General features: G+C 36.8%; 1 protein-coding gene across 2 annotated transcripts in view; it reads right to left on the reverse strand.

The window, feature by feature from the left end:
- Window positions 1-76: 76 nt before the first annotated feature.
- LOC145093899 (WAT1-related protein At4g08300-like) overlaps window positions 77-22,573 on the reverse strand; it is a 47,413-nt gene continuing 24,916 nt past the window's right edge. The window contains exons 2-8 of one of the 2 annotated variants that reach the window (XM_079032142.1): window positions 2,585-2,842; window positions 2,202-2,264; window positions 1,573-1,689; window positions 1,138-1,369; window positions 790-948; window positions 556-707; window positions 77-321 (exon numbers count right to left, since the gene is read on the reverse strand). In XM_079032142.1, coding sequence (XP_078888268.1) covers window positions 183-321; window positions 556-707; window positions 790-948; window positions 1,138-1,369; window positions 1,573-1,689; window positions 2,202-2,264; window positions 2,585-2,781 — 1,059 coding nt within the window. In that variant the 5' untranslated portion in view covers window positions 2,782-2,842 and the 3' untranslated portion in view covers window positions 77-182. Of the gene's footprint in view, window positions 322-555; window positions 708-789; window positions 949-1,137; window positions 1,370-1,572; window positions 1,690-2,201; window positions 2,265-2,584; window positions 2,958-22,573 lie in introns of those variants that run through there. The other variant, XM_079032141.1, reaches the window with a different exon arrangement.

Consider the following 22,573-nt stretch of genomic DNA (forward strand, 5'->3'; position numbering starts at 1 on the left):
CTTTGTGTACTTTTGTTGTTTTGATTTCTAGAGACATGATAGTAGTTTGATGTAAGAAATTTATGTTTAGAGAGAATATTATAAAACCCTTTCATTATTTTATCCCTTTCCTTTATGTTTCTTATCATCTAATAAATAAAAGTAGTGAAAAGTAAGTCTTTTTCTAATAAGTCGAATTCCTTTCACTTCTTCGGGTCTTCTTGGTCAACTTCATGGGTTATATATTGATGTTCGATTGTCGTAACTTGCTCTTCTTTGTCACCTTCTTTTCCCCATAGTAGCAAGTATAAACCACTTATAACAACCGTTCCCCCTACTATGCTGCAAAATCCAACAAATAATATATAAACTTTTTTATGAGGGTGACAAAGGTATTAAGGTCTTTTATATAGATTAAAGATCTACAGTGAGTCTGTATGAAATATCAAGATTGGGTCTTTGTCCTTCCTTCCACCTATTTTACAGTGACTACACAATTTTGCAATTTTGTCCCATTGACATCACAGCTCAATGCATGCCAAAAATAATACAATATGTTGTTGTTGTCTTATTTACCTGCCAGTGTAAAGTTTCTCATTAACAACAAAGTAAGCCAAAACGGCCACTAACAACGTTGAAAGTGGATTAAACATTGTCACAAAAACGGGCCCTTTTTCTTTGGTGCACCAAAGTTGCATGTACACTATTAAACCAGAGACCACTATGCCCTGCAATATGCATAGTAAGTTTGCTATATTTCAATCATTAAATGAAACTAGAAACTTGATTAAATCATGTTCAAGTGAATACTCCATATATCGTTGACCATAGATCAATATCAAACCCAATTCTCCAAGCAGCTCCTTTGTGTTCTATCATTGATGTGAAAACAGCCGATTGTGCTCCTCCAAGAAAGCTCATCCATGTCGTAAGCGAAAGTTGTGCTGGATATCTTTTCAGTGTATATGCCTTTACAATTTACCACAAAAATAAAGTGTCAGTAGCCTAGTTGTAAAGAGTTGAGAATCGATCAAAGTAGTGTCAGGTTGAAGAATATGGCATCAATCTCTCATGGATTGTCACCTTTCTTACCAATATAACACTCCTATCGAGGACAAACCAAAGCTAAATAAAGAGAAGCCAAGGTAACATAGAAACCTGCATTATGTACCATATAGACCACGTTAGACAGCTGGCGACTGTAAGAACCGAACCCTTTAACCAATTTTCTTGGATCGCTGCGGTTTGTTTAAAATGGATGGCAGAATGACCGAGGCTCGGCATAATGGGCCCCTTGTACAAAGTCATGGTCATTACACCAGCCAATGAAACTAGGGTTCCAACTACTTTTGCGATCCCTCGGGGGTTTTGGAGATCAACAACTTCCAACCTACATGAACACATGGCTCGATAAGATAACAAAAAAGATTTTACTGCTTTTGATATTTATATCTGGACCACATTGACATCAATATGGAACAAAATATTGCAATATTTTTTCCACCAAAAAACGTGGGACGTGGTTTTTCTCTCCATTTTATTGTGTCCTATCAAGACTTGTGTGATGTAATAAATGCAACCGATGTTACGTACCTAAGTATAACTGCAATGATAAATGTTAGGCAAGCAATTGTGTTGATCATTGATGCAACGAGCGTCGGGGAGGTGCATCTCAGACTTGTAAAGTACATATTAAGGGTCAATGTCACCCTGCGATCAATACAAGATACGTACAGATTAATAGCTAACTTGTGGGTTTTCGATGTTTTTAGTTTTTTTCTTTTCTTTTGGGTTTTTTGTTGTGTAAAGCAATGAATAGCATTTGAACTGAAAACATCAAGTTGTTGAAGTCAAACTCCAAGAATGAAGAAATTATATAATTTGTTGTTTTACTCAATATACATAATAAGTTTATACAGATTAATAGCTAACTCAACTAACGAGAGTGCAATAGGAACTAAAAGAATCTCAAAACATTAAACAACTGAGAATATATGTATATTTTGAAGAGGACGTGATTAAAATACTCTGATGTACTTAGTGCTGGTTTAATCAAGAAAATCAAACTGACTATGATATTTCAGTTTCTTTAATAACAAAAAATGTACGTAAGTTCTTTTGACTATGTCTCTGTGTTTTTTGGTCTGTTTTGGTTTAATTCAATGTCCAAGAAATAAAAATAAGCGATTAATCCAAATATGTTGCTGATCAGCCGAGCTTACCCTAAAAAAGAGAGAAGGAAAATCTCCAAAAATATAACCAATGTCATTTTTGGCCTCTTATCTCTGCAATAAACAAGAATCCATCAAACTGGGTTGGTTTATTTCAGTCTCTTATGTCACAGTTTGTTATGTAATGCAGGACACGAAATGATGTATTGCTTTTTGGACAATGGAATAAAATTACAATTTTTGTCACATCCAAAAAGTTAGAACACCTAGAATACGAAAAGACGTTTAATACCTTCATCTTTATCTTCAAGATTATCGCTTATAAAGTTTTTCCTATCTAATTGAGTCCAATTCAATCCGGTTATGTTCGACCAGCCATGTCCTTAAAAGTGATATATAATGATACAAACATGCATGCTAAAATTGACTTTTACCTTTCAAGAAAATAGGCAAAAGGGAACATAACAAAACCAGCAACAATATGACGATAAGTTACATAGACATGCGGATTCATGCCATGCTTGAATGAGGCCTCTGTTATGAAGTAGAGAAACGTGTAGCCAAGTTGACATAGAACCATTAATATGTGGGGCTTGAAACGCCAATAATGATGGCTAGCCGCTGGCTCCATGGGAATATCTATAAAATGATCGCTACCAAACTTCTTATGTATCTCTGATTTGATATGACTGCTGCATTTGTACAAATAATGCTAATAAAGTTGAGGGTTATCATGACATCATGGGTTCTTATTGTGAGAGAATATGATAATATTGTAGTCTTTGAGATGCAATATTGGATATAACTCAAACTAAGAGCATCCACAATCAACGTTTAATAAGAGTTGAGCAAAAGATGATTAAGATTGAATAGAAGTTGAATTAAATGTGGGTCATAATACAGAGAAGAATTGAATGCGAGAGTTGTATGATCAGTTCAATTGATTTAATTTTTTTCTTATATTTAATCTTATTTTCTTATTATTTTTATATTTGATTTCTATATTATTTTTAATTAAACCACAAATAAAATAACCATATTTTTAAGTATTATATTATTTAATATATCATATTTTTAGATGTCAATTTTTTTCAAATAAATAGATAAAACGAAATATTTAAAAATACAAGCGCATTGTAAAAGAAATATATCCCTTACAAAGCTAATAAATACTAATTTTGATAAAATATTATATTAATTGAAATCTTATACATTAATTTTAAATTTTAAATTATGTTTATAGATATGATGAGAATGATATGGAAATTTATCAAACTTTATAAGATTTAATTTAATGAAATATGTATCTTAAAAGGTATCGTTGAATTAATAAAAAATAAAATGTTTAAATGATGTAATAATTCATTAAACTTTTTAGATTTTAATGAACTAGTGTCCAAAGATTGATATATGTAAAAGAAACAAATATAATAATAAAAATAAAAATAATAATAATAGTAATAAAGTTACATATGTTGGTGGTTTTTGATATCTCGTTCTCATCTTTATTAGTGAAAATAGCTCAAAAATTCTGTCAGTCCTTTTACATGTACAATTAACAAGCTTAGCCTAAGCAAATGGAAAATACACATATGTTTCTTTTTCTTTAGTCTCTCGACGTATAAAATCGAAACGTTAAATGGTGAAAACAAGAAGTTAAAATCTCCTACATATTTTATTATTATTATTATTATTATTATTATTATGGGATTTTCTAATATGTGCCCTAAGGATACATATAAGAATTATTAATTATGAAAAATATTATCATTAATTAAATATGAAATACATTAATTACGGTGATTATTAATGAATTTTATATTTAATTATAGTAATATTTTTTATAATTAATATGTTTAACATTTAATTATAGTAATAATTATGATTGATTAATACTTTTTATATGTGCACTTAGACACATATTAAAAAATCCCTATTATTATTATTATTATTATTATTATTATTATTATTTTGTCCTTTTTAACATAGCGATAGTGCGATCTTTTGAATGGTCATTGATGGATTTGTTTCTATATATGGCGTCGCTTGGCATTAGGTGCAAATAATACTTTCAAAAAGTATGTCCCCTTATTGTACTCTTTAGATATAATAAAATAAAATTTTATTTGCATTTTAAAAGGGGGCACGTCCAATCTGCAAAATATGTAGAATACTTTTAAAAGTTTTGATAGTTTTATGGGTATCTTCTTTTAGTTATTATAATTGGTTATATGAAGACGTATTTATTTTAATAAATGAAAGTTTTTTTTTTTTTTTTTTTTTTTTTTTTTTTTTTTTTGCCATATATCATCTTTATTCAATTTGTTAAATGTGATTTTTTGGTTATTTTGAATTAATTTTGCAATTGTTATTTTATTAGTTTTCATTATAAAATTCTACATAATATTTTAATAAAATAAGTACAATAAATATAGTAATAAATTGATATCAATTTAATTAATGAACTTACCTTCTAATTTCAAATTTTCCAAATTAAAACTCATTAATTTCTTCTGTTTATTTATTTAAATTATTTGTTTAAGTTTAAAAGATAAAAAAACATTTCAATTTTAATAATTTATTATTTTTCTTATAAATTTAAAGTTTCCAAATATTTATACTTTTTATATTTGATTTTCTTTAATTAACTCATGTAATACATGAGTCTCACTACTAGTAAATTATATATTATAATAACCATTTCCTGTCTAAACTTTCATTAACAAAGACACGGATTTTAGCAACGGACGTTATCTATCATTTTCCACAAAATGTAATACCCCATTTTCGAAGTTACGAGAAAAGATCAGTTTTGATTTATGAAATACATGGAATACTGACAGACGACCTCCTGTGGCTAACGTATCACAAGATTTTCAACATTAGCCAAGGATTAGCAATAGAAATTTAACAATGCTTAAAAATACATAAAATTCTGTCTCTAAATTAGTTTTAAAAAAAAATACAATATCTTTGAAAACTAAATTTCTACAACATGCGTAATCGATCATCAAACTTTTAAAAAATAGACAAAACTGCAAAAATGGTTTGCTATCTATGGTATGCATTTTTTCTGAGGTTTAGTCCAAACCTCGACTCTTTTTTGGCTTCATGGTTATTTTAGGCTAGTTTCGTTACATTTTTGGTCCTTTGGTAAACTGAAATGACTGTAATGTCCTTCTAATATATTTTTTGGGCTAGTTTCTATTTCATTTAAATGAAAAAGAAAATAAATAGTTAATTTGGGCCTCTCTCTCTCTCTCTCTCTCTCTCTCTTTCTCTTTCTCTCGTCTTCTTCCTTCTAACTAGACCTTTTTTCAAATACACATACATCACTCATACATACACACTGAAAATCGATTATGCGTAAATTGGTGAAAGTAAAACACCTCGATGAATTGTAGAACAGGAAAAATTGATTTTCTTGAAGAAACACAAATTTGAATCCTTTTTGTCTAAATTCATAAACACACAAACACACATGTACAAACCCATCGAATTTCTGGATTCTTGACACACACATACACACACAATTACTTCATGTTTCTAGATTTTTTCCACAAACTCATCAAGTTTCTGGACAAATTTTAGGATAAATCATTTTCGATTTCCTTTCTAGGCACACACAATTTCGATTTCGATTTCGATTGTGGGTAGACACTAATACCAAGAGGTAATCTTGTCCCACAACCAGGAAACAACTGGACCTTCCTCAACACATCAAATGTTTACAACCCCTTCATTAAAGAGATGACTATTCAAACCCCATCTTCCAGATCATGATCGAAGAATTAAATCCCAACAAAACTTAGATCAGAAAAACTTCAAAGCTTCAATGACTAAAAGGAACCCATTTATGGAATCTGAAGTGATAAATGGTTTCAATTTTCAAATACAGTCAATGATTAGAGAAACGAGAATTGGATTCTATTAATTTAACGTCCGTGTTTCTAGCTAATCATGATTATGATAATGTAATAGTTAAAGTCAACAATTATAACCTATTTTGAATTATGAAGAGGAATTACTTGAGTATTATGTGAATTATGTGATTTTATGTGCATTATACTTGCTATTAACGATGTAATAAGATAATAACAAAAATAAGCGTCAAAATAAAATAATAGATACACCCAATATCTATGAAAAAAATTGAACTAGCCGTGACAAGGATTCCGAAGATATAAAGAATGCCGAAATCCGACTTATAACGAAGAAGTTATGACATGTCGAAGTTTCGCAACAAAATCGACACGACAATGTGAGACGTAACGAGTGAGTTTGCAGTAAAGTACTTTATAGCCTTAGCGTTCTAAATGAAAGTCATAGTATACGTTAAACCAAGAAAGTGCATAAAAAGAACGTCAAAATCAGACTTCGTATGAGGAAGTTATGACTTTTCCAAGAGTTAGTATAACAGTGCACAGCCTGGTATTCGAATTTTAGATCGACCGACTTTTAGCTGACACAATCTAAATGTGTAACACCCATAATCAGAAAGACCAAGAAAGGAAAGAAAAACCCTAAGTCAAAGGGGTCAACTCGTTGAGTCCAGGGTGGAACTCGACGAGTCCGAGCGAGATCCGGGTCGAGGAGTAAGTGGCCAACTCGGCGAGTCGACTAGTGGACTCGACGAGTCTGGTCTGGTTGAGGAAAACCCTAATCCTGGGGGTTGTGCTCTATTTAAAGAACATCACATCCCTTCCCCAGCCTCTATACTCCCCTTTTGAGATCCAGAAACCCTAAATCGTGAGTGAGAGTCCTTGGGAGCAAATTGGAGCTTAGATATGGGATTTTGTGAAGGGAGATTGAAGATCAAGAAGCTTGGAGCAAGAGGCTTTGTAGAGAGTTGGATTATTCTTCAGTGGGAGGTCATCCTTGAGGTATTAAGCTATTGCTTTGGCTCTATTACAATTAGATCTATTATTGGATGAGATTTTGGGGCTATTTTGGTAAGATTGAGATCTATTCCGGGTTTGGGACTTAGATCTAAGGTTGCTACTTCAGATCTAGGGTTGTGATGGTCCAGAATGTCTTAAAGCTGAAGTCAATAAGTTGTTGATGAAGCCCCTTTGTCACAAACCCTAGCCATAGAGTGTTTTAAGGCCATAACTCTTTGGTTTCACATAAAGTTTGCAACTTTATGTGAGGAATAGACATGGGAAGAGTGGATCTATGAGTTGGAGCCCCCGCATGGCTCGAAAATCCACTATATGGATTAAGAACTGGAGCGACTCGGCGAGTCACATGGGTGAACTCGGCGAGTTAGATGAAGATGGGCATGGACTCGACGAGTTGGAAGAACAACTCAGCGAGTCTGTTGAAGATTGTCTTGGACTCGGCGAGTCTGTTCTTGGACTCGGCGAGTCAGGTCGCGAAGCATCAACCCATTATGGTTAAGACTTAGATCGGTGAGTTGAATGGTGACTCAGTGAGTTGGGCAGGATGGGACTCAGAGATCATGGAACTCGACGAGTCTTGGGGCGACTCGGCGAGTTGAGTCGTTTTATGGGATTTTTTTAAGTGCATGGACTTGACGAGTCTTGGGGCGACTCGGCGAGTAGAGTCAGTCAAGAAGGTTGACTTTGACCAAGAATTTGACTTTGGCAAGAGTGGACTTAGACGGCTTCTAAGAGTTCAATTTGGGACTAAGTGTTATATGTTATTGATATTGATAGCTCGGGGAGCTAGTGGAGCAGCAACTCAGAGAGTTTTCGGTCAGCAGCCAGAGGATCATCAGCAAAGTTCAGCAGTGCGAGGTGAGTCTCCTCACTGTTTGTATGGGTCTAAGGAACCAATGTCGTCCCATTTAGTTTATGTATGATAAGAAGACCCGGGGGTTAGCCCTAGGCGTTATGCATGAAAGACCAGGAGGCGGCTCCTGGCACACGGTATGTTATTATGTGTGGTAGGAAGACCCAGGGGTTAGCCCTAGGCAATATGTATGAAAGACCAGGAGGTGGCTCTTGGCGTACTGTATGTTATTATACATGAAAGACCAGGAGGTGGCTCCTGGCACACTATATGCTGATTAGCCTAATAGAGTAGTATGTATAGTTGTCTTCGTGATACTTGCATGAAAGACCAGGGGGTGGTCCTTGGCACTTGTTTGTAAGACCCATGGAGTGGCCCCAGGCTTGACCAGGAAGACCACGTGCAGCCCGTGGCATAATGGCAAGACTATGTTTGGCACATAGCACCTTAGCAAGACTATATTTGGCACATAGCACCTTACTTGATTATGGATCTGTTGGTTATGTATGGTTCTTGGCTACGTATGACATGTATGGATCAGTTGGTTTGTATGGTATGTGTTATCTGGGGAACTCACTAAGCTTCGTGCTTACAGTTTTCAGTTTTGGTTTCAGGTATTTTGCTTTCAAGGAAAGTAGCCGGCTTGATCGCAGCGCATCACACTATGTTTTACGCACATGAGATCTTTGGGATTACACTCTGATATGGTTTTATGATTATATGTTTTGATTACTGACACATTGGTTTGTCATGAGATATTTTAATGAATGTTTTTGTACTGATGGTTTTATGTAATACCTTATTTAAAAATGAAATTTTTAGCCCTAAGTTTTGGGATGTTACAAAATGAGAATCGAAGATCTTGTTAATAATAGCTCTACAATAAAAAGACAAATGAAAATGGATGTCAGATAACAAAGTTATGATTTTTTAACAGACTTTACCTGTCCAGGCCTGTTAAAATATAACTTTAAAAATAAAGTCAAATTTAGCCGACAAAGTCTAAATAAAAGTTGTAGAGTATGTCGCCACCTACGCGTGGATATAAAGAACGTCGATAACGGAGCTCGTATGCTAAAGGTACATAATTAAGAGTCGGAAATTAGTTGTTGCGAGGAGGGTGATGTGGCCAAATTGTGGTTTATGCTTGCTCCCACGGCCTCGCTTCAAATTGAAACATGTGCCCCCTCGTACGCGTAGCGTACAGGGAACGCGCAGCGTACCTCCGAGGACCGCCCAATGTACCGAGGATCAATCTGCCTATAAATAGCATGTAAAGTTCTGCACTTTTCCTCACACCTTAACCCTTCTCTCTTTCTCTTTCTCTCTCTCTCTCTAACTTCTCTCTAAACCTCTCCCAACCCTTAATACTTCCCAGGTGCTAGGAGGCGAGTCCCAAAGCGCCAGAAGGCTTTGAGAAAAAATGCTTTCGGCTCGGAAGTTCTGCCCCCGTAGAGCCCGGTTCCTAGCCAAACCCCTAGTAAGTGAGTTATGCTTACCCTACTTTAAGTATAGCTTATGTTTAAGTTCAATATCGTTATGATGAACTTATAAACAATAAATATATTATAAAATATCATATACAAAGTGCTATTATAATAACTTTTAGCTACTCACAGTACGGGAAATCTGTTTTGAAGGGCCGCATAGGGTTGTTGGATTTCAGAAGTGCTATAATGAGAAAATGGTACGGGGAATCTGGTTTGAAGGGCCGTATAGGGGAATCTGGTTTGAAAAGTATTGTTTAACACTTATAAAACAATATCGCTCGTAAATAGTCACAATTAAACTTAGACTAAAATCCAGCGGTAATGATACTAGGTTTCATCGAAGGGAAATAGAATTGTTAGAAGTGAAGCGCTGCCCGAGTTGGGAATCATCACTTTAACAAGTGACTACATAGTTACTTTCAATTTACACATACATGTTAAGTATTTAATATAAATTACATGCTATGTGTGAAAATTATTTGTGTTCTTGATATCTATGTTGGATTTTATTTGATTTAAACTGTATAAGTATTTTATACCTATCATTATGTTGGGAAAGATGGGTAGGCGAAATAGATGATGAGTGATGAAATAAAATGATGAGAGGCCTCTATTTTTAAGTTGTCTAGCAGAGTATAGATGACGACCACAGACTATTCTAGACAGTCCAGCAGAACGCTGGAAGGCTCGCAACCTGTAGGTGTTTGTGAACGACGTGTTCACCGGTGTACTCCATCCCCTACATGGTTGCCTTATTGACGTATATTGCTGAGGAATCCCTTGAGCAGTATCATCATCCCGATGATGATACTTGGGCTAGGTCCCTTGGATTACGTGCTTTAGGCACAAAAAGTGATGATCACGGGAACAGGTAATCGGGTTGAATGATTTGATGAAATTAATAAACTTAATTATTGTGGGTTGAAAACCTTATATGCGCACCAGGTTCCCAAGCATGATCCACTCAGTTTCTTGTATACAGGTAGTGGCAAGTGAGCATAGGAGTGATGATCTGATGAAAGATTAATGAATTATAGGCCACTAGAATAAATAGATGTTGTAAGGCCTATGTTATGCTTTTGTTATGTGACAATGACATCCCGAGGTTTTTAATATAATGAAAATACATTTATTCGGTAATGCTTTGATAAATTCTTTATCATATTTTTGGAAACAAATTCCACATCATATTTCTTGAAAAGTATACTCTTATTTTCAAATAAAGCATAAACAAATCGGTATTTTCTGGCCGTGAAAATGGGGATGTCACAATTATGAATGAGTACAATGATTTGAAGCTCTCTTCAGAACACAAGAGCACAAATCCCTTTTTGTGATTTTTTTATCTCTCAAGTCAGATTTTTCCTGGTAGCAGAGCCTGATGGAGAAGACGAAGAAGGTGGATTTCGCTTTTAGAGGATTAGGTGGTCATAAGGGATGATTTCCTTGAGATCCGATTTTGCAATGGATATAGATTTCTCTCTTTCCCCTGCTGGTTCTTAAGTTGCATGTTGGGATGGTGATAATTGTGGCTGATGAAGGTCTCTTAGGAGCTGATGATTGGTGTAATGACGAGATGAAGACCAGGGGTCAAGATGGTCACATAAAGTGTTTTTTGGTGTTGATTCAGTGGTTGAAGAAGGAAGCTTGGGTTTAGCATTCTTGGTGTATTCACGATGGTGGTTAAAAGGAAGACGATGAAGGCCGATGAGAGAGAGAGAGAGAGAGAGCCCACTCTTTATTTCTTAATTATGAAAATTCAAATATATAAATATATATTAAATCAAAAATGAAAGAAAAATGAAAAATAAATACATGAGGGGCATTACAGTCATTTCAGTTTACCGATGGACCAAAAACGTGACAAAACTAGCCTAAAAGGACCATGAAGCAAAAAAAAGTCGAGGTTTGGATTAAACCATAGAAAAAATGCATACCATAGGGACCATTTTTTGTAATTTTGTCTAAAAAATAAAGAGAGCTACAAAAATGATCAAACCAGTAAAGATTTGGATTGGTGGTCATTTTTAGCTAGTTTCTTTGCATATTTGGTCTTTCCAAAAATTGCAATAGTTGTAATACCCTTGATATATTTATTTTTCATTTTTTTATTTTTAAAAATTATTTATCTATTATAATAATTAAAAAAATAAGAAAGGGTTCACCTCTCTCTCTCTCTGCCTCTCTCCTATGTATATATTCTCGTGTATATTTATATGTAATCTATTCTCTTCTCTAACCTAAATCAATGATGGTTGCCGAAAAATTGATGTCGACGTATCTACCCTTTACTTGACCATCGCCTTGGCTTCATCTTCCCCCAAAATTTTCTCTACTCTACCTCTTCGTCCTTCATTACCTCCTCTAGAAAGTCAATTGGACCTCAATCCACCACAACCAAACTTGCAAGGTTGCACTCTATCGTCGTATCGTCGTCGGGTCTATCTCTACTGACAGATCGCATATGTAACATTTCCTCTCCCCGGAAAAAACTTCTACATGCACTATTTGCTTCGCCTCTTTCTGCTCTCTATCATTATAAAACCTCCATTGAACGAATTTCGTTTCCAAAGCTTGTTTTTCTATTTTTTCTATACCATTGGCGACGATGACTTGCTCGGTCGCCAGAGCTTTCAATACAGGAACAACGGACCAGTTGGGTGGGTCCAAGTTACCACATCATGGATTCAAGAGGTAAGACCAAAAGTTCAAAATTAATTGCACCTATAGAGTTCCTGTATGCGTTGAAGGAAAAATCATGAAATTTGGAGTGTATGTTCATGAGCAATCATTTGCAGGTTTTGTTCAAAATCAAAATTCGGGTTTGAGGTATTATTCAAAATTAGGGTTCATTCACGAAGTTCATACGTGTGTTGAAGAAAAAAATCCACAAATCCAGAGTGTGTGTGTGTGTGTGTATTTAAGAGTACACCAAGAAAATAAGGAAGGTGAACAAGAACAAACCTAGAAAATCGCTTTATTCATGGAGTTTTTTCATTAGTTTCCCGCCAACCTAGCCGAAGAAAACGAAGGCACAATGTACGTTAAGGAGATTGTATGAACAAGAACAAAAAATAAGAAGGGATGCAGAATTGAACAAAAAATAAGAAGTGTATGATATATATATATATATATATATATATATATATATATATATATATATATATATATATATAGAGAGAGAGAGAGAGAGAGAGGGAGAGGGACAAAGAGAGAGAGTCATTGAACTCTATATTAATAGAATGTCAGTATAATATCCCACAATAATAAGGTTTAATCCATTACATTCCAACTACCAGTTAGATATAACACTTTATTCAACTCTACCATTAAATTATTCTTTAATAGTTTGAAGGTAGTCTTCAATCGTCATCATTTATTACGGTCATCTCAAAGGCGAGACTACCTTATTACTCAGGGTCTCCATTAACACCGCCAATTTTAGAAATTATATAGAGATTATGGCTATGTTTGACGTACTAGCTGAAAAGCTAGCTCTTAGCTGAAAACCTAGGTGATAGATGAAAATCTAGCTGTTAAATAGAAAGCTAGCCGATAGCTGAAAAGCTAGCTGATAAAAAATGATGTTTAGTAAAACTAGCTGAAAAACATGAAATGACATAAAAGGACATTTAAAAAAGTGTGTTTTTATAATTAATTAAGGGGTATATTTGGCAAATTTTAAAAAAGCTCCTAAAAAACTAGTCTAAGTAGCTTTTTAAAAAACTAGCTTATAAGCTATTTTTTGGCTTGGCAAACATGACAACTTAAAAAAACTTGAAAACTAAATTAGCTTTCCAGCTAGCTGTGGTTCACCAAACACATCATATATGCATATTTCGAATAGACATCTGTTGGAAAGAGTAAATGGACATCTATGGCCAGCAAGGTCAGTAACTCAGCCGAAAAAAAAATTGGATTCTTATGCCTTTGAATTTTATTCAAATTTAAACTGGTATATTAAGAGTTGGTTACAAAAAATCTTTTTAGTAAATATTAATATCTACTATTAACTTTGAAAACTCAAAAATAAAAGGAACAAAAAAAAATTCTAAGGTACATAGGATGTGAAAAAAGAAAATAATAAAAGAAGATTGAATAAGGCAAAATCCTTTGGGTTGTCAGAAACCATCTCTCTCTCTCTCTCTCTCTCCTAGTTCAGATATATTACAACTTATTTCGACCAATCTCCTTTGTTCTTTTTATTTTTTCATTGGTTGTTTCAACAATTATGTCCTTTCTGCCCATAGCCACCAACCTACTACAAAATGCTTCTCAACATAAGACCAAAAGTTCACTCTCCGGTCTCTTTATATATGAGGTTTATCACTTTCACATTTTCTCTCCCTTAAGAGCATTAGTTATTGACAACATGTTTTAACATCATTTTGGTGTCACCTTATATGTCACATCAACAATGGTGTTATAACACCAATATAAGAAACATTCATCCTATTATAACATATTATAAGACCCACTAATTTTCATGTCATCATTTTTTTCTAATTTTTTTCGAGTTTTTTTTTTTAATTATAAAAACAAATATATTGTTATAAAACATAATATTTTAATAAAACACAATATTAAAAAAACATAATATTTAAAAACTAAATAAAACATCACATTTGAAAACTAAAAAAAACATAAGATTTAAATTAAACCTAATATAACCATAGTCCTAATTGCCCAAATAAGTGTCATTAATCTTCTCATCCATCTCTTGTAACACTTGAAGATTTTGGGGCACCAAACCCTCATCGCTAGCCCGAAGAATTGACAACTGATTTTTCATTTGTTTTCGTTCGCGTTGCTCCTTCTCCTCTTATGCTTGTCTTTCAAGAAACTCCAAGTGACGACGTTTCGACTCATTTTTTTCTTTTTGTATTAAGTTGTGCTCATCGAACTTCGCTTTCCATTCTGCTATGTCTCTTGCTTTCATATCAAGTTCTTCCACATGCTTTGCAACACGCCTCGCTTTGTCGCGTCCTATCAATGGTCGTGGTGGGGAGATCTCCTCGATGTCATCTAGAATCTCATCGTTGTTGGCGTTGAGGTCGATGTGAGTCTATGTGTTCAAAACATCAAACAAACTCGAGTTTCGAGACCTCTTCAATTAAACATCTGTCGATGTAGGAATTTTAATCCATTTTGGATCTCACACCAACTCAGATGCTTTTTCAAACTCGAACACGTATCCCATCTTGATCCAATATTGTTCTTTTACGGATCAAAACAAATCAAAGGCGTTGGTTTCGCTCTACTGTTGCGACTGAAACATGTTATAAATACCATTGAACTGTGTGCACAACTTACTTAATTTAATCCATTTGTTACTAAGCACATCGGTATTTTGATATGTTTTTTTCTTCAAGATATTGTGGAATTTGTCAAGCACCGCCTCTCAATAAGCATCTATTTTTTCAAAGTACCACACCACGCAGTAGCCAAAGCATATTCATCTTGTGTAACATCCAAATCTTTGAAGTACTTAATTTCAAGAATTTTTCCCCCTTTTTGGAAGTGATCACAACGTAAGCTATGCCTAGTCACATCATGAGTTGTCTTTGACTAAGTTGACTTGCATTTTTGAGTCTCACGACGTGAGCCATTATTGTTCACGACATGAGCCTAGTCTCATGACCAAAACCCTAATACTTTTGGATATTTTATGGAATGAGAGGGCTAGGTTTGCCCATCCTTAGTCACCCTCACTCTTTAGCCACTAGAAACCCTAATCACAACCGTCATTAAGATCCTTAGCCATTTTGGTGCATTTTCTAGCTTGAAAAATAGGAGAATATAACAAAAAAAGTATCCTAGGGGTGGAGCTTGCAAAGTAGCATCATCATCATCATCATCTCTTCTTGTTGTTGGATATTGGTAAGTGCTAAAGGTTCAAACTTTATTTCATATTATGGATAGATCTAGGGTTTTGTCTCTTTTCTTCATGTTTAAGCAATCTTTTGTGAAGTAAAACCATAACGTTAGCAACTTTATAGATTCTAATGGTTCTTTAATCATCATATTGTCCAGATCTGGAAGTTGGTGAAGTATTGGAGTCATGCAAGAGAGTTTGGTACCATATTTTCCATTTTTAACGTAGGGTGGATTGGGGACATGCATGGTGCATGCATGTCCATAAAATAAACTTTTTTTATGGACCTTTAGGGTCCCTTTAAGCTTTTGGAAAAGTTGGGCTTGATGGCTTAATGGATTAAGGACTTAAATCCTTGGTTTTTGTCTTTAGACTAAAGTCACGACGTGATACATAAGGTCTCACAACATGACAACGAAAAAGCCCATAGATCGCAAATTATTTGAGAGTCACGACGTCACATAGTGATGCTCACGTCATGAGGTCAATCCAATAGAAAAATCGTGACTGAGTTGACAGAGTCTGGTGCGAGTTGTTGGAATCAGACTTGGTGGACTCTCACAATGTGACCAAAGGTTGGTCACAAAGTGAGACCCGATATTAGAGTTTTTAACCGATGACTTTGACTTCGTAGGTTGACATTTTCACATGGTTTGACTTCGGGTGTAAGATGGTCATTTACCCTAATTAGGGCGGACACAGGAATATATAGTTGGTGTTGCCCGAATGAATAGGTGTTGCTGATACATGAAAAATAGGTAAAAAATCGAAAAATCAAAAAAAATTTACACTGTGGCCAGAAAAAGTTAGGGTTTGCTGGTGCCACATGGGGAACCCCTTAAAACCGTCCCTAAACCTAAGGAGAGTATTCTACGGACCCTTAATTTTGGAATATTACCTTAATTGTTAATTAGGGTTGTTTAGTGTGTTTAGTTTGAGGAGCTTTTTTTGCAGCAGCTCGAGTGTGAGTTTTATCTGGATATAAATTGAGGTGAGTCTTATCATTGTATTTACAGGTCGAAGGCACCAATGCCTGGCTATTGGATTGTGTTATGTAGGAATACTATATGTCTTTGTGACTCTTGTTTGTTTGTATGATTGGCTTGAAATAGACCCCATGGCTAGGCCCTAAGGTTAGGCTCATGATTGTTTGTTGGGTTGAAAGAAACCCTAGAGCTAGGCCCATTATTTCATGTTGGGTTTGAATAAAACCCAGGGTTTGACCCACTGATTTATATGGTATGTGGTACTTTAGGAAAATCACTAAGCTTTGTGCTTACAATTTATGTTTTTGGTTTCAAGTACATCTGATACGAAAAGGAAGAGCCCGACATGATGGAACAACATCCCCTTATGTTTCCACACTTTTGATTTCTTTGACTCTGATGGTTTTGACATTTTGTATCGTGGTTGACTTTGAGACACATGATGTATGGAATTAATGATTTTAAAAATGAAGAATTTTATCACTGTTTTGGGACGTTAGAAGTTGGTATCAGAGATTTGGTTTGAGGGATTCATACACATTATCGGGTGTGTCAGAACTCAAACTGAGGAATTGATAATCTTTTCAAAAGAAAAATGAATTTCTAAAAGATTTTTTACAAGGTTGAAAGAGGGTGTGATGCGTGCAATCAGCCGAGCTCAAGTAAGTGGTTCCAAAAATACCCATATCTCTGTGTTATGATTAGTAAGCCTAATATATGAATTGCATGCTAGAGTAGGGCTAACGATACCTTCAGGAATCTTAGGATAGAATTGTTTGATTTGTATGAGGCCTAATAGCCTAGGATAATTGGATGCTATGTGTCACTTGGAGGTGAAGTCGGCATAGTTAATTGCTAAGTGTATTCTTTAAAAGCCATATACCAATAGGTTCATAAGCCCAAGAATGATCGATTTTGCCTCATTTCCTATTCTTTGTTTGGTTGAGGAGTTGCGGTAGAATCAGTATTCGACTGTCTATGTGATCCTATTTTTTGTTCAAATTTCATGCATAAGGCAACCAACGTTGATGGTTGAGGTTCTCAATATTGCACGGTGGTCGAGTTGAGAATTCCTATGAGAGCCTAGGAAATGATATAAATCAGTGGATCTATATGTATTTTGTTGTTTAGCATAAGGATAATGTGTATGGATTTAGTGGGGTGACTTATAGGACTTAAGATGACTCTTGAGAAAAGTGTCGATAGGTGTGGAAGGTAGTATTGGGCCAGTAGTACTGAAAGCACGAGATCCATACTCGAGTCAAGGCCGATCTTGGGGATTCTAAGGGGGGCTTGTATAGTGGAAGTTCCCTTGAATTTATGTTGATCATTTATATGTTGGACCTTTTTTCAGTATGGTGACCACTCGAGGAGGAGCTTCTGGATCTGGTATAGAACCATTGGATGAGCATTTATGCGGGTTTATTGCATTAGAGATTACCCATGGTATCATTGAGGCCACCCCTGTGATTTTCGGTACCATCAAGGAGGGGATTATGAAGCTCTTAGATGTTTGAATCAGGGCCTTACAGTCCAAGATCGCTGTGGGACAGATAAGAGCATGAACTCCTTCATTTAGGGAGTTCAACGCATGTAGAGCTCCAAAGTTCTTTGAGGCGAAGGACTCCATCTCTAGTCGCCACTGGATCACTAATATGGTGAATGATCAGAGAACAAGTTTTTTCCCTAAGGGGGTGAAGGTGGGGTTTGTTTCCTACCTTCTGAGAGACCTAGCACGTGATTGGTGGGCTGAGGTCAGCTGATATTGGGATTTTCGGCGGTGGTGTACATGGCTTGGGAGGAGTTTATTATGAGATTTGAGGAGGAGTTTGCGACGACAATCGAGGTGCAACAGTTCGCGAGGGAGTTTCAGGATCTTCACCTGATTACTGAGAATGTGGCGAAGATCACTGCCAATTTCTGTGAGAAGGATTTGTTGGTTCCTCAATATGTGGCGCATGAGGAGATGAAGAAGACAAGATATCATGAATTGTTTAAGGATGATATCAGGGAGTTTGTGAGCTATTCGGGGTGCAAGACCCTGAATGATATGATTGCGAGAGCCCGAGAATGGGGAGTTGGAGCTTCGGACGAAGCGTAAGCCGAAGCAGCTGTAGATAGTTGTGGGTTAGGCTAAGAAGCCTAAGACTTCTGAGTTGCATTCTAGGGGCCAACAGGGTTGAATCCATTGCGGCAAGTGCGGCAAGCCGCATGGTGGGGCATGTTGAGTTGTGGGTTCGGGTTGTTTTACATGTGGTCAGACGGGTAATATGGGTAGGGACTGCCCCGGAAGTGCACTTATTTGCTTCCACTGCATCCATACATACCATAAAAATGTTGATTGTCCTAGGTTGTTAGGAGGGGCAGTGGCAGCGCCTACGCCGACCAATATGAGGATCACCAATGGCCGCTAAGTCAAGGTGGAGGCACCTGTAGTGAAGAGCAAGGCATTTCAGCTGATGAATGAGGACACGAGAATAGCGCTTGATATGGTTGCGAGGAACTTTTTGTTCAATGGTATGACTGCTCATGTTCTGTTTGATTCGAGTGCTACCCGATATTTTGTATCTCTTGCGCTTAGCAAGAAGTTTAGTGATGCTCCTGGCATTTTGGACTACCTATTGGAGGTAGACATTGTTGATGATCGTTCAGTGTGTGCTTCGAGGGTTCATCGAGGGTGTATTGTAAACTTCTTCCGTGAGAGGTATTCTTTTGATTTGTTTCTGATTCCTCTGTGGGATCGAAGGTTATTATAAGGATGGATTGGTTGGGTCCCAATGGGGCCATGATTGACTGTGAGCACTAGTTGGTTAGAGTTCGAACCCGAAGTGGGGGAGAACTGACTATTCAATGTGAGGGTGCTTGGCTCGGACTGTCCCTCTGTTCAGCCATAAGGGCTTGGCGATATCTTCACCAGGGTTGTTCTAGATTTTTGGCCTATGTGGCAGATACTCGAGTTGGGGGTATGATGATTGTGAGTGATGTGTCCGTTGTTTGGGATTTTTCTAATGTATTTCAAAAGGACTTACCTAGAGTGCCTCCCAAGAGGCAGGTTTAGTTCCGGATTCATTTGGTGTCTGGTGCGACACCAATAGCCAAAACACCATATCAATTAGCACCATTGGAGAAGCAAGAGTTGTCTATGCAACTTTAGGAGCTACTAGACAAGATATTTATCAGACCGAGTAGTTCGCCATGAGGAGCATCGATCTTGTTCGTGTAAAAGAAGGACAGTTCACACATGATGTGCATTGATTATCGAGATATGAATAAGCTAACAGTGAAAAACCATTATCCACTGTCGAGGATTGATGGCTTATTTTACTAGCTTCAGGGTGCATCTTGGTTCTCCAAGATTTATTTGTGGTCAGGGTACCACCAGATGTGGGTCAGAGATGAGGATGTTTAGAAGACAACCTTCAGGACTCGTTATGATCATTACGAGTTCATGTGATGCCATTTGGACGAACCAATGCGCCAAAAGCATTCATGGATCTCATGTATCGGGTATGCATATTGATGCTGAATCGGTCGGTAATTATGTTTATTGACGATATTTTGGTATGCTCCAAGACCAAGAAGCAGTACGAGGATCATTTGCGGGAGGTTATAAAGACTCTAAAAAGGGAGAGGATGTATGCCAAATTCTCAAAATGTGAGTTTTGGTTGCGCGAGGTGCAGTTTTTGGGACATATCGTCAACAAGAATGGTATATTGGTTCATCCGGCCTAGATTGAGGCGCTGATGAGGTGGGAGGTTCCAAGAACGCCATCGGATATTTGGAGATTTTATGTCTCACCATTTATTATCGGAGAATTATCTAGGATTTCTCCAAGATTATTGTGTCCTTGACCCGCCTGACAAAGAAGAATGTTACTTTTCGGTAAGGGCCCAATTAGCAGTCAACTTTTGACACTTGAGATAGAGATTATGCGAGGCCCCGATTCTCACCCTTCCCGAGGTCATGGATGATTTTTTTCATTTATTATGATGTGTCTATCTCAGGATTAGGAGTTGTTCTCATGTAAAGAAGTCACGTGATTGCTTACTCTTCGAGGTTGCTGAAGACTCATGAGGTGAATTACCCTATGCAAGATTTAGAGTTGGGGACTGTGGTTTTTGCCCTTAGAATCTAGGGGCACTATCTCTATGGGGTTAGGTGTACAATCAACACCAACCACAAGAGCCCGAGATACCTGATGGATCAGCCGAATCTAAATATGAGACAACGAAGGTGGTTTGATGTGGTGAAGGATTATGATTGCGAGATTTTGTATCACCTTAGGAAGGCCAATGTTGTGGCCAATGCCTTGAGCCGCAAGGCAGTGTGTACACCTATTGGAGATTTGTGTATAAGGACGGTAGTTGTTTCTCCTCTCTTAGATATGATCAAGAAGGCTCAATTGGAAGGATCGAAGAAGAAAAATTGGAAGGCATAGTGAATCAGAGGACAGATTCCATTGTTCGTTCGAGATAGTCAAGGCTAATTGACCCAATATGGTAGGGTTTAGGTCCCGACAACCAGTGGGGTTATGGAGACAGTGTTGGAGGAGGATCATAAGTCACAGTTTTCAATCCACCCAGGGTCCACGAAGATGTATAGGGATCTGAAGTTGAATTATTGGTGGCCATGTATGGAGAGAGAGAGAGAGAGAGAGAGAGAGAGAGAGAGAGATAGCATGGTTTGTGGAGCGGTGCTTGACTTCCTAGAAAGTTAAGGTCGCACATCAGAGACCCCACGATAAGATGCATATGTTACCCATTCCCATATGAAATTCAGAGGAGAGCACCATGGGTTTTATCACGAAGTTGTCGAGAACGGCGAGTAGGTGGATTCTATCTCCGTTTTTGTTGATATACTGACCAAGATAGCCCATTCCATACCCATTGCTGAGAGCATTTCCGTTAACAAATTGGATGACATTTACATTCGGGATGTGGTAGTTAGGCATGGGGTTCCAGTTTCAGTAGCTTCGAACCAAGATGTTCGCTTTATCTCTAGGTTTTGGAGGAGGTTTCATAAGGAGTTGGGTACTTAGTTGCATTTCAGTACATCATACCACCCTCAAATCGATGGATAGAGCAAGTGGATGATTAAAATGCTCGAAGATATGCTTAGGGATTGAGTTCTATATTTTGGCGAGAGTTGGGATGCTTATCTTCCACTGGCCAAGTTCTCCTACAACAATAACTATCATGCCAGTATTTATCGACCACCTTTTGAGATGTTGTACGGAAGGATGTGTATGACCCTAGTTTGTTGGGGCGAGGTCGAACATTGAGTTATGGGAGTACTGAGTTAGTACTCAAGAGCACAGAATTGATACAATAGGTGCGATCGGTTGTGACTCGTGCAAAGTCAACAAAAGATTTATAATGAACGACATCGATTGAACCTCGAGATCCAAGCGGGGGATTTTGTGCTTCTGAAAGTGTCACCTTGCAAAAGGTATCATCCGGTTTCGGAAGCGGGGCAAGCTAGGCCTCCAGTTTATTGGTTGCTTCAGGATTATCACCCAGGTAGGAAAGGTAGCGTACTAGTTGGACTTGCCTATTGAGCTCAATCAAATCCACAAGACTTTCCACGTCTCTCATCTTCGGAACTGTATAGTCGATGATTCTGCAGTGGTTCCTTTGGATGACATTCAGGTCCATGAGCGCTTGAACTATGTTGAAAGACCGATGTGATTCTTGAAATAAAGACAAAGACTCTATACAACAAAATGGTGAACCTGGTGAAGGTGCAGTGGTAGCAGCGGAAGGGTTCTTCGTTTACGTGGGAGCTAAAGGACGAGATGAGAGAGCATTAGCCCAATTTGTTTGAGGCATAGGACTTTGAGTATGAGGTATGTTTCTATTGGAGGATACTTTTAACATTCAAATATTTGAGGTACATAATTTCAAGAATTTATCCCCTTTTTGGAAGTGGTCACAACATAAGTTATGCCTAGTTACGTTGTGAGTTGGCTTTCACCAACTTGACTCGCATTTTTGAGTCTCACGACATGAGTCGTTATTGGTCACGATGTGAGCCCATTCGGATGACCAAAACCCTAATTTTTCGGGTATTTAATGGAATGAGAGGGTTATGGTTGCCCATCCTCAGCCTCCCCCACTCTCCAGCCTCCATAAACCCTAATCAAAACCCTCCTTGAGATTCTTAGCCTTTTTTTTGCATTTTCTAGCTTGAAAAAGATGAGACGAAGAGGAAAAGAATTGTCCTAGTGGTGAAGTTTGCAAAGTAGCATCATTATCATCATCTCTTCTTGTTGTTGGACCTTTGTAAGTGCTAAAGGTTTAAACTTTATTGCATATTAT

The sequence above is a fragment of the Lactuca serriola genome, chromosome 3 (assembly GCF_051521515.1).
Source record: "Lactuca serriola cultivar US96UC23 chromosome 3, Lser_US96UC23_V15, whole genome shotgun sequence".
Taxonomy (NCBI): domain Eukaryota; kingdom Viridiplantae; phylum Streptophyta; class Magnoliopsida; order Asterales; family Asteraceae; genus Lactuca; species Lactuca serriola.